The sequence below is a fragment of the Glycine soja genome, chromosome 18, assembly GCF_004193775.1.
Source record: "Glycine soja cultivar W05 chromosome 18, ASM419377v2, whole genome shotgun sequence".
Classification (NCBI taxonomy): Eukaryota; Viridiplantae; Streptophyta; class Magnoliopsida; order Fabales; family Fabaceae; genus Glycine; species Glycine soja.
The window spans coordinates 53,307,944-53,321,300 of record NC_041019.1 but is presented as its reverse complement, the minus strand read 5'-3'; the positions used below and the strand labels follow the sequence as shown (position 1 = coordinate 53,321,300).

Here is a 13,357-nt window from a genome sequence, read left to right as displayed (position 1 = left end):
GTGATGGATTCCTCTGGGGAGAGAAGAGCTGACTTAAGAGCCAAGGCAAAAGCTATGGCAGAGAAGCCTCGGGTTCTGCTTGCTGCTTGTGGAAGTGTTTGTGCAGTAAAATTTGGGAATGTTTGTCGTAGTTTTGCAGAATGGGCAGTGGTGAAGGTAGTTCTCACAAAATCAGCTTTGCGTTTTATTGATGAACAAACACTTCCCCAGCATGTAACTGTATATCGTGATGAGAAAGATTGGAGAACTTGGAAAAAGCTAGGTGATCCTATGCTTCACATTGAGCTCTGTAATTGGGCTGAAATCATGGTCATTGCTCCATTGTCAGCAAATACTCTTAGCAAGGTAATCAATCAAACTTGAGTGGTTTTTAGTTTTTTTCTATCTGCATTGTCATGAGATGAATAATCTATTATATATGTTCCTAATCATCATGCTTGGATTTGAATCTAGCTTCTCTGTTGTTGAGTACAATGTGTTTGTGTTGGAGAGAGAGAATGCAATTTTTATTACTATGATTTGGAATGACATCGTATCATCTATGTAACAGAGAATACCTTGTTGCTATTATTGTAAAGACTAGTCCTACACCGTAACAATTAGTTGTAGGAGTCACACATTTAGCACATTCACACAATCACTTGATTGGAACCGTTGAATGAGGATTGGACAACTCATATTTTATTTTGTATATCAAATTAACTTAAAATACACATCCCAGATGTGATCCTATCTTCATCCAACAAAGCTGATTCAAGAATCCATTTTCTTTACCAGTAGGACTCAAGATAGCCTTTTTCTTGGCCATGTCTCTTAGCATGAATCATTATGTAACTAGAGTTTGCTTAGTTTGTTAGTCTCTATGTAACTAGAGTTAGCTGAGTTAGTTATAGTTGGTTATGAGTTAGTTACCCTTACAACTAACTATATGCTCAACTATAATAACCAACTTTGTGAGCTAATTCATTCATGTTATTCATTCCCTTCAATATCAATTTCTCTCTTTAACTTTCTCGGCAAGCTTCTTTTGCAAGCTTTGTAGTTATCCACGGCAGGCATGAGGTTTATGGTGGTATCAGAGCTCTTCCATTGAAGAGCTATGTTGCGGAACTCTCTGCCCTTGCTTCTTCTATAGTTTTCTTTCAATTTCTTCATCATGAATACCAAGTCATCTTCGCAAGATCAATCTTTGAATATCCACAACCCATACTATCTTCGTCCAGGAGAAAATCTAGCAACTGCACTGGTTTCTCCAATTCTTGATTCAACAAATTACACTTTGTGGAGTCGATCAATGCTTGTTGCATTAAGTGCCAAAAATAAAGATAAATTTGTCGATAGATCCATTCAAGGATATGCATCAAATCGTACACTTCATACAACTTGGAAGAGGTGCAATAATATGGTGGTTGCTTGGCTTGTTCACTCACTCTCACCTTCGATTAGACATAGCATTCTTTGGATGGATGATGCACGAGTCATATTGAAGGATTTGAGGTCAAGGTATTCACAAGGGGATTTGATGAGAATTTCAGAATTGTAGCAGGACATGCCATCTATCAAACAAGGTGATCAATCTATAATTGATTACTTTACAAAATTGCATATTATTTGGGATGAATTGGAAAATGATCCAGTTTGTTCATGTTATCCAAAGTGTGTGTGTGATGCTCTTACTAGAGTTATGGAGAGAAAGAAACAAGATCGGGTTATGTAGTTCCTCAGAGGTCTGAATGATCAGTTTAATACTGTTAGATCCAATGTACTGATGATGGATCCCTTGCCCAACATAGCTAAGGTCTTCTCATATGCTATTCATCAAGAGAGATAACTTGCAAGTAATGATATAATGGGAAATACCAGTCTGATTAATGCAGTTAACACCAACTCATTTAAATCAGGAAATATGTGCACCTACTGTGATATAGATAATCATAAGTTGGAAATTATCTACAAAGGCTATACCAGTCCCTACAAACAAGGATTCGCAACTACGCTCCCCTCCTATAAATACCATGTTCCATTGAATCCTCAACACGTACAATCACACACACTTCAGCACACGAGCAACAAGCCTATGTCTCTCTCTTTCTTTTTCTTTCGCTTACTCGAGCTTGTACTTAAGCATATACTTGTTTTATCTCCTAACTCACTTACTTGAGCATCAAAGTCCTTTGTTTTATAGGTCCCCCATCCTGTCCTCTTGACAAAGGCACATCTTAAATCTAACGTGCGAAGTTTAAGAGCCCACTACAGCCACATCCTCCCTAACGTGTGCTAGCTCCGAATTTTGGTAAGTACATTTGGTGCCCATTGTGGGTCTGCGGTAAAACATATCATGTGGTCTCTCGTCAACTCTCTCTTGATCATCCATGGTTAGCACTCGCTCTGGCCTAAGACGTGAGACCCCTCTCAAAGACTCTCATCCTTATCTGACAACTATGACAGACACAAATACTCTAAAGCATCTCCAAAACCGCATTGCAAAGATGGAGTGATGCTACGAAAAGGAGCTAAGAAAGCTAAAGACTGACCATGATCAGCTGAAGGCTCGTGTCTGATGTCCCCAGGGCAAAGACTACTTTGCCTACACTTTGCATGAGTGCACCCAAGGGGAATCACACTCTCGACGCACAATCAACACTCCAGATGTCTTATGTCTCTCCTACATGCACTATGCAACAGGGTAGACATACCCTTGGGGTGGAAACCACTCAACCTTGAGCAGTATGATGGGACAATAGATCCAGACATGCATCTAGATGCCTGACAAGTTCCCGAACAGTTTGTTTAAAAACCCCCCGATATCATGGACGAGTTACGCAAACGAGCCAAGGGCTACATTGAGATGGAAGAAATGTACAAATTCCAAAATGAAGTTCGACAAGCTGGACAGAAGCACAACAAGTGAGAAGAAAGTACCAAGACCGACTTACACAAGCCGGACATGAGGTACAAGTGGGACAAGCACCAACCTCTCCCAAAAGGGACTAGGTACGAGCGTTGCACACCCCTAACGACCAATCACACTACGATTCTTGAGGAAGCTTTCAACTTGGAGGTACCAATTAGGCTACCCTAGATGAAACCTCCCTAGCTAGGGTCAGACACAACCATATAATGTAGGTATCATTGTAGTATTGGTCATAATAGAGAAGAACTTATACAGGCTGGGTACTTAGCCTAGTTTGTTAAATGGACGGACGACCACTAAGCAGGAGCAAGACTTGGAGGACACCAATAGGAGCAACATAGGAACTATGAAGAAGACAAAAGAAGATATAGAGCAGAAGACCAAGGTTGACTGAGACACCAGCAACAGCGGTGTGAGTGACAACCTCCACAAGAATAGGAACCCGCCCAACAAATCAGAGTTGTAATCAATAGCATTGCGAGTGAATTTTCCTATGGAGGACAGTCCATCCAGTCTCGAAAGTGACATCTTTATGCCATTAATGTGGACATAGATATTGTTGAAATTTGTTGGCGATGGATTACTCTGATCCAAGAGGTAAAAAGGAAAAAGTTGAGGTAGGGTATGCTCTGATCAATCTATAATAGATTACTTTACAAAATTGTGTGTTATTTAGGATGAATTGGAAAGTGATCCAGTTTGTTCATGTTATTCAAAGTGTGTGTGTGATGCTCTTACTAGAGTTACAGAGAGAAAGAAACAAGATTGGGTTATGTAGTTCCTCATAGGTTTGAATGATTAGTTTAATACTGTTAGATCCAATGTATTAATGATGGATCCCTTGCCTAGCATAGCTAAGGTCTTCTCATATGTTGTTCATCAAGAGAGATAACTTGCAAGTAATGATATAATGGGAAACACTAGTCTGATTAATGCAGTTAACACCAACTCATCTAATTTAGGAAATTTTTGCACCTTCTATGGTAAAGATAATCATAATATCGATAGGTGTTATAGGAAAAATGGTTTTCCTTAGAATTATGCTTCCAGAGGAGGAAGAGGAAACCAAAGTGGCTTTTGGTAGAGGAAACTCAGGAGGAAGAGGAAGTAAACTATTTATATATTGTGCTTTCACTAACCACACTGTAGATGAATGCTACATAGAGCATGGCTATCCTCTTGGACACTAGTTTTACAAATCTCAAGGTTCAAATATTAACAATATTAGTGCAGAAAAGGAGGAAGGTGATAGCTCACTCCAAGAAAGGAAACAAGAAACACAAAATGAGGATGTAAAGCTAACCTCTCAGCAGTATAAAGCTTTGATGGCATTGTTGCAATAGCAAAACATAGTTCATAACAATTCACATGTGAATCAATTTGGTACAATTAACAACAAAGGTAGTGTACTATCCATTACTTGTAGTGTAAGCAAGACCAATCAAGATGAGTGGATCCTTGACTCAGATCATATTACAACCTTTCCTCATTTTTTTTCTTTATGTAAAAATATAAACTTTGTGATTGTTAGACTCCCTAATGGTCATACAACCACTACAACTCATGTAGACAGAGTTCAATTTTCTCAATTTTTATACCTTGAGGATGTTCTATACATACCTAGTTTTCAATTCAATTTGATTTCAGTATCTAAATTATTCTTTTCTTTGTCTTGCAAACTAAACTTCATGAATGACAAATGCTTTATACAAAATATACACATAACCTCCAGAGGATTGGTACAGTTGATATAGTGGAAGGTCTTTACAAACTCAACATGGTTCCTCTCAAGCCTTATAGGGATTGCAGTTCTAATTCCATTACATCCCTATCTGCTCTAGTGTTTCTAGCATTTCAACTTTTTCATGTAATAAAAAACCTATAGATTTGTGGCATTTTTGACTTGGTTATCCATCTTATGAAAGATTGGTGTTGTTGAAAATTTTTTATCCTATTCTTACATCAGATAAACAATTCATATGTGAAACTTGTCAATTGTCATCATTTAAAACAGAAAAAAAAATTGTCTTTTCCTAGCAGTGATTTCTCACTCATCTTGTGTTTTTGCTTTTATATATATTGATATTTGGGGCCCTTTCTATGTAACGTCTTTAAATGGTTACAAATATTTTTCACTATTATAGATGATTATTCAAGGTTTCTTTGGGTTTTCCTTATGAATTCAAAATCTGAAACACAACCTCATTTAAAGAACTTTGTTGCCAATGTTGAAAGGCAATTTGGATAAAAATAAATAAAGGTTATCAGATCAGATAATGGATCTGAGTTTATTATGAAACAATTCTATGATGATACTAGCATTATACATCAATGTTGTTGTGTTAAAACTCCCCAACAAAATGAGATTGTTGAAAGAAAACATCAATATCTATTAAATGTCACTCGATCCTTGTTATTTCAATCTAATTTACCATCTACTTTTTGGTCTTATGCCTTGATTCATTTTGTTATCCTTGTTAATTTCATGCCTACCCATTTCCTTGGTAATCAAACTCCTTATGAAAAACTACATGGAGATGTATATGATATTGAGTCTTTAAGGGTATTTGGTTGTCTATGTTTTTCAAGTACTTTGAGAGCTAACAGAAAGAAGCCTGACCTAAAAGTTGTTACTTTTGTCTTTTTGGGTTTCAAGCCACACACAAAAGGATATATCACTTTTGATCTCAAGACCAAGTCTACTTCTATCTCTAGAAATGTCATTTTCTATGAAGATTGTTTTCCATTCACTGATCAAAATAAACCAGATCCTATCACTGTCCTACCTATGCCTACTCTTTCATCCAATGCCATTGATTAGTCTAATGATTCATCTTTAGAGCCACCAAGTGATCCTGTCATGTTTGCCTCCAATAATGATTCTGATCCCTCAGCCTCATAGCAAGTCATTCATACATCTAGAAGACCCATGAGACAAATACACAGACCAAGTAAATATAAAGACTTTCATGTCACATATCCATCTCCAACTGTTGTCAATCACTCTACAGGTACTACTAGCCTTTATCCTCTTAGTTTTGTCCTTTCATATACCAAATTGTCTTCTTCCTATCACCATGTTGTTTTATCTATCACACAAAGTGTTGAACCTCAGTTATACAATGGAGCATCTAAGGATCCTAATTGGATTGAAGCCATGAATGTTGAGATCAAAGCACTAGAGCTTAATGATACCTAGGTTCTCACTGATCTTCCTCATCACAAGACTATAATTGGTTGTAAATGGGTGTATAAGATCAAGCACAAATCTGATGGTTCCATAGAGAGGTATAAAGCCATTAGTGGCAAAAGGGTATACTCAGGTGGAAGAACAAGACTACCTGGACACTTTCTCTCCAGTAGTTAAACTAACCATAGTGAGATTTTTATTGGCTTTAGCTGCTATTAATAAGTGGCATCTCAAACAACTAGATGTGAACAATGTTTTCTTACATGGTAATTTAAATGAAGAAGTCTACATGGTCATCCCTCAGGGTATGCAAGTAGCTAGACCATGGCTAGTTTGCAAGCTTCAAAGATATCTATATGGCCTGAAACAGGCTAGTAGAGCATGGTTTGCAAGATTATCATCTTTTCTGATTTCCCATGGATACAAGCAATGTACTTCTGACCATTCTTTTTTCATTAAGCATGGTTGCAACACAATTGTTATTTTGCTGGTTTATGTTGGTGACATTGTCTTGTCAGGCAATGATTTGTCTAAAATTCAAAGAATTACAAATCTACTTGACAATGCTTTCAAAATTAAGGACTTAGGAGACTTTAGGTACTTTCTGGGGTTTGAGGTAGCTAGAAGCTCTATTGGTATAAATCTATATCAAAGAAAGTATGCACTGGACATTCTCAATAATGTTGACATGCTTGGTTCTAAGCCAGTTTCTACACCTTGTGATTACACCACCAAGCATCAACACTCAGGGTCACCTACTTCAACAGAAGATGTTTCCTCTTATAGGAGATTAATAGGGAGGTTGATCTATTTGACCAACACAAGGCCAGACATTACATATGTTGTGCAACAACTGAGCTAATTTGTTGTTGATCCCACCACAGATCACAACCATGCTGCTTTTCGAATTTTTAGATATCTCAAAGGGACTCCAAGTGTAGGAATTTTTCTGTCTATTGCTAGTAACATTCATTTAAAAGGTTTTAGTGATTTAGATTGGGCTAACTACCTTGATACTAGGAGATCTATCACTAGTTGTGTTGTGTATCTTGGTGATTCATTGATTTCATGGAAATCTAAGAAGCAAGCTACTGTGTCCAAAAGTTCCTCTAAAGCTGAATATCGGGCCTTAGCTAGTGCCACTTATGAGTTACAATGACTTACTTATTTGTTGGAAGAATTTAAAATTGATTTCCAGCATCCTGCTATACTATACCGTGATAATAAATCTTCTCTTCATATTGTGGCGAATCCTATTTTTCATGAAAGAACAAAGCACATTGAAATTCATTGCCACATAGTTCGTGAGAAGATGATGAATGATCTTGTGAAACTTCTTCCTATGTCTTCTACAAATCAGCTAGCAGACATTTACACCAAGGCCCTCATCCCTGGTGCTTTTCAGTTTTTATATTCCAAGCTAGAAATGTCTAATATCCATTCCTAACTTGAGGGGAGCTCTTAACATGAATCATTATATAACTAGAGTTAGCTTAGTTGGTTATTCTCTACTTAATTAGAGTTAGCTTAGTTAGTTATAGTTAGTTACCCTTACAACTAACTACATAATCAACTGTAATAACTAACTTTGTGAGCTAATTCATTCATGCTATTCATTCTCTTCAATATTAGTTTCTCTCTTTAACTTTCTCTGCAAGCTTTTACTGCAAGCTTTGCATTTATCCATGGCAGGCATGAGGTTTACGAATGTCCTATGACTTAACAATAAAAAGGATCCAAATCTAACGTTTACATCATGCATTGAGTTGTAAGTTGTGTGCATGTTTCTTCTATTTTAAGAACATCATTATGGTTTGCAAATTGCCTCTTTCTTCTATTTCTTACTTGTAAAAACATGTTGTAGATTGCGGGAGGGTTGTGTGACGATCTTCTGACAACGATTGTGCGAGCATGGGACTACAGGAAGCCACTTTTTGTTGCACCATCCATGAGCACTTGTATATGGAGAAACTCTTTCACAGAAGAGCATTTAGGTGAAATTGATGGGCTTGGCATCATGCTCATCCCACCTGTACCTGTTAATGGGGATCTTGAGCGCGCAATGGTGGAACCTGCTACCATTATCTCAAGAGTGAAAGCTTCTTATAAGAAGCAAAAGATGGAGCAGAAAGAGGGTAGTAGTAGTACTAGTAGTGGTCAGGTTTAGCAACTTTGAACATTATGGTGTATAGACTATAGTGTGGTCACATTTGATTTGATCACAGTATCGTTGAGCAGTGTCGTTTATGTCTCCTTAGAGTGGTTGCTTGTGCACTCTATACTTAGATGTAACTGTAGATGTTATGCTCTTCTTGATATACACATATTGCATTGTGCTCAGTTGCATCATTAGGTACGAAATACGAAAGGCAAACCAGTTTCAGATATGATCTTACTTCTTAGTTCTTAGTTCTTAGTGTGCGTTGCACGTGCATTGAAATATTTAATTTTTTTTTTAATTTGTGTGCATTGGTTATTTTTTTATCAAATAATTAAATAATATTTTAATGAGTTGAATAAATTGTAAATAAAATGTTAACTAATATACTTAATTTTTAGTTGTTTTAAACTGATTAAATAATTAAATAACTTCATAAACGATAAATAAGGTGAACAAATGGAATAAATCAAACAAAATCAACGTACTCGTAGATAATAAATAGACAAGGTTTTGAGCATATGAGAAATGCTATCTGACATTTTGTTTGCTTGACACTGTCTTTTTAACATTACTCTTTATCTGATATGATAAAAGTTTATTTTTATTGAAAATTATCAATTTTAATGTGTTCTTTTTCTTGTAATTTTCTTTCATGATTTAGAAGTTATAATCATTATAATTTTTGATAAATTTTAACAATCACAATAAATGTTGGAAAGAAAATGTTGGAAAAAGTATCTTTAACATTTATCTTGCACATATAAGCACCAATTGAATAAGCTTCTTTTTTCCGTATAGAGATCAAATTAAAAATTTGCAACAATACATAGGACTAAATTATTTAATCAACTTTAAAACTATATTTTATTTAAAGATTATGCGAAATAAACTTTTACCCGAGTTATAATTTAGACTTATTTCTAATAGAACATCTAACACACACTAGGTACGGGTCATAAAATTGGATTTGGGATTTGGATATGTGACATGAGTTTTGGAAAGAAAAGTGCTAGTATCCCCCCATTTTAGCTTCTTGCTTTAATAGTCTCAGATACAAAAAAAAAGGAGGAAGTTTGATTTAATTTTTTATTTTTCTTTCAGGTTTTTTTTACCGATAATTATAATTTTTAATCTAATTTTATTTCATGATATTTAATGTAACCGAGAATACCTTGTTGTTACTGTTGTAAAGACTAGTCATGATTAGTTAATTCGAACCGTTGAATGAAGATTGGACAACTCATTTCGTTCTTCTATTCATGAATGCAGTTCTGACAAGCATTGTGCGAGCATGGGACTACAACAAGCCATTTTTCGTTGCACCATCCATGAGCACCTTTACATGAGAAGACTCTTTCACAGAACGGCATTTAAATGCACCTGTATCAGTTACAACGTACAGCTAGTGGGGAACTTGAGCATGCAATGGCTGATCCTTCTATCATATGCTCAGATGTGAAAGCCTCTTATAATAAGCAAAATAAAAAAATGAAGCAGAAAGAGGGTAGTACTAGTACTAGTGGTCAGGTTTGGCAACTTTGAACATTATGGTGTGTAAGTGTGGATAATGGATGGCTTCTTACCAGGACCTTTTGTTTTGGCTCCTTTTTTAGCCCAGTGTGGTCACATTTGATTTTATCATAGTTTCATTGAGCAGTATCGTTTATGTCTCCTAGCTAGGGGTGTTGCTTCACTTGCTTGTGCACCTCTACTTAGATATGTAAATGTAGATGTTATGCTCTTCTTGATAAACACACATTGCATTGTGCTCAGTAGCATCATTAGGTACTAATAGCAAACCAGTTTAGGTATTTTCCTTATAGTGTGTGTATTTGAATGTGAAGAACTGATTTTGGATGAGCAGATTTAATTGAATTAAATAAATATATAGCCATGTAGTATTTTTTTTTAATTTCATGTTAATTGTTAAATTAAAAAAATATATGTATAATATTTTTACTTTGGAAATAAAACTTATAACCCTATAAAAAAATTTAAAATTAAATGAAATAGATATAAAAATATTAAGTTACATTAAAATAAATGTGAGAGAAAATATAACAGGTAAAAGATCAAAACTAATTTTACATGAATCTTAAACAACTCTTGATTGCTTCAACCTTACTATGATTTTTCTTAATTAAAAGTAATTTTATTTTAACAAAAAACATGTACTAATTTTTCCATAATTTCACCACCAAACTAAATACATAATTAATAATTTTTAACATTGATCGCCTTGGAATGAAGCAAGGCATGTCAATAAAATAAACTAGTTGTTATTTACGAGAATGTTCATGATGACAGTGGATGGACATTAGGTACTTATTGTATGTTTTTTGGGTTTCTCTTGATTGTAATATACTCATGTGGAGAAGACAGTATTAATGTAGAACAAGGGTAACAGAGAGCGCAGGGAGGAAGAAATACATCTTTTATTGAAGGCAAAAAGAATATTACAAATAATCTCTGATTAGATCAATTGGTATATTACAACTATATGGTAAAAGTTTTCCAGTGGAATGGAAGAAAAAACCCACGCATGTTGTGTTAAAAGAAGCTATGAAGTTGGAAAACATGCCAGTTGAGGAGGAACCATTTCAGAATCTAAAAGTGTGATTCAAATGGGCCTACAACAAAAGATGCTAAGAAGATGGACCTCTTTGCCCAGAACAAACTTGAAGAAAAGAAGGAAAACAAGTTTTTGAAGTTTTGGAGTTTTATGGTGAATCCTTTTTTATGGGTTATGAAAGCTACAACATTTTTGGTCATTGCTTTGGAAAATGCAAGAGGTAAATCTCTTGATTGGAAAGATTTTGTTGGGATTTTCATACTCCTTATCAAGATAAAAATAAAATTCTAAGAGGAGGAGTACAATGTTGATAAGTTGCTACAATTGTCATGGCTTGTCTATCACCATAAAGTTAAGGTTCTTCGAGATCAAAAGTGGAATGAGGTTGCAAGTATTCTTGTTTCAGATGATATAATTTATGTTTAGGGTGAGGATGCAAATGCTTGTCTACTTGAAGGTGATCCTCTATAGATGTGGGAAAGGTTAAGATCAGCTTGGAGTGTTGAAGAAAAATCTCAAGGAGGAGTGTTGGCAATTGAGATTTTTCTACAGATTTTGTGGTTGTTTGTAAGTTCGTTTAAAGGTTTCTTGTGTTCAGAAGAAGCAATTTGTAGTTGTTTGCTAATGATGTCTATTTTAGATTAGCTATAAGTTAATGTTTATTTCAGCCAATTAGGAACTTGTTAGTTTCTCTATTTAAGCTCTTGCTGTAACAAGTTCAGAGTGTGCAAAATCTAAGTTACAAATCTGAAATATATCCTCAGTTTTTACCCCTCTCTTCTTCTTTATACGTTTATATGCTTGTTGTCTTTTTGTTATGATTCTGTTTTTCTAGCAGGAAGGATCGAAGCTTAACAAGTCCAAGGAAGGAACAGATTCAAAATTCCGGGTACTACAAGATGTTTTGACGTTTAATCATGCTAACATGTTGCTCTGGATACATGATTTGGGGATTGCTGTAGGCTGGAATTTCTATTTCCTTGCAATGTAATGTTTTTTCTTTCTTTTCTGCTACGTTTAATTGATTAACAATAATATAAATCAATGGGAAAGAAGCTCCTAGAATCTTGCAATAGGATGCCAATTGTTTTTTAATGTTAGCAATGTGTTTGCTTCTGTGAAGATGCTTCTGTTGCAGAAGTGTGTCGAAGTGATGGTTAGAGAGAGGAATCACCTATCCTTTTTCCCTCACATTTAGTAAAAGATATACTAGTGATTGTGTAGCCTGATATCAGTATTGAACAATCCTTGAGAATCCCCTGCAAGTAGCTCCTTACTTTGATTCCATTCACATAATAATGTACAGTATCCAAAATGAGTCTTCAAAATTGGTAATAATGTAAAATTTTCCAATATTAGTTAGCTTACGGGTTGTTTTCACCAATGCAAGATGGGTAGGAAGAAAATAGTACAAGATAAAAATTACAGGGAAAAGCATAAATAAATGGACCCTGACTTGCAATGGTGGCACGTCATGGAAAAGAACTGGCAAAATTGAAATGAAAAACCATTTAACAAAAGAATAATAACTATATAAAAAGAATTGTTCAGTATTAAGCATCTTAATTAATCTCTTGTTGCTAACCAAACCGTGTAGCATCCACTATTTTAATAAATATACTATACTATGACATCACATGCTATTAATTGTATTTCCTGCTTATTTTGATTTCTTACTCTGATTAGTGGCGTTGTTTGTTTGTGGAGTATGTTATCTTTTGTATTTTGGATAAGGGGATTTGAAAAGCCTGGCCATTAAGGAATTTTCATACTATCTTGCCTGGTTTTGCTTGTCAGTTAAAAAGGAGGATTCAGTTGCATTTGCTACAAAATAATTTTCAGTTGTTGTCAGTTAAATAAGGATAGAATAATGGACAATGGTAGTGAAACTGTGAAGAAAAATTTCTTCTAACAAATTAATGTCATTCTTTATATATATGATTATTCAATTGGATTATAGAAGACATGCAGTAATAATTCCTTCCTTTTATTTAATAGTTTAGCTGTTGCAGTTTTTCAACAGGCATCTATATTTGGATGTTGCAGGGCTAAGGTATTTGAATGCCTATTTGTGTGATAAAGTAACATGTGAGGCTCCTTTTCATAAGTAAGCTTATTATTTGTGTGTATTGTATCTGACTTGTTTGAGAATAGAATAGCTCACACATTAAGTCTAAGTCTGAAAAAATGAATTTTAGATTAACAATTGAACATTACTATAAATAAATAACAGAAGCTTGGTTAAAAGTATCCATAGGTTTTGCTAATGATTAATTTCCATTAGGAAATTTTGTTGACTATCTTTAGTGAAATATTTCCTTCCAACCATGTTTTTTTCATTCATCTCTTAAAAAGTTGCGTATACATAGAAAGCAAGCATACATAGGATTAGCATTTGAAGGATTGTTATTGCTACCACTGCTAATCACAGCACCATTGTTTTGGTTGGAAGAAAGCTCAATTGCACAATCAGAACTACTAAGATTAGGCCCCCACCCTTTTCCTTTGACATCAAACATG

General features: G+C 35.0%; 1 protein-coding gene across 1 annotated transcript; it reads left to right on the top strand.

Moving 5' to 3' along the window:
* Positions 1–3: 3 nt before the first annotated feature.
* Positions 4–11,828, top strand: LOC114397409 (probable phosphopantothenoylcysteine decarboxylase). Its single transcript, XM_028359452.1, has 4 exons — positions 4–345; positions 7,969–8,142; positions 9,655–9,792; positions 11,676–11,828. The coding sequence occupies exons 1-4, from the start codon at positions 4–6 to the stop codon at positions 11,826–11,828; spliced, it is 807 nt and encodes a 268-aa protein (XP_028215253.1).
* The last annotated feature ends 1,529 nt before the right edge of the window (positions 11,829–13,357 follow it).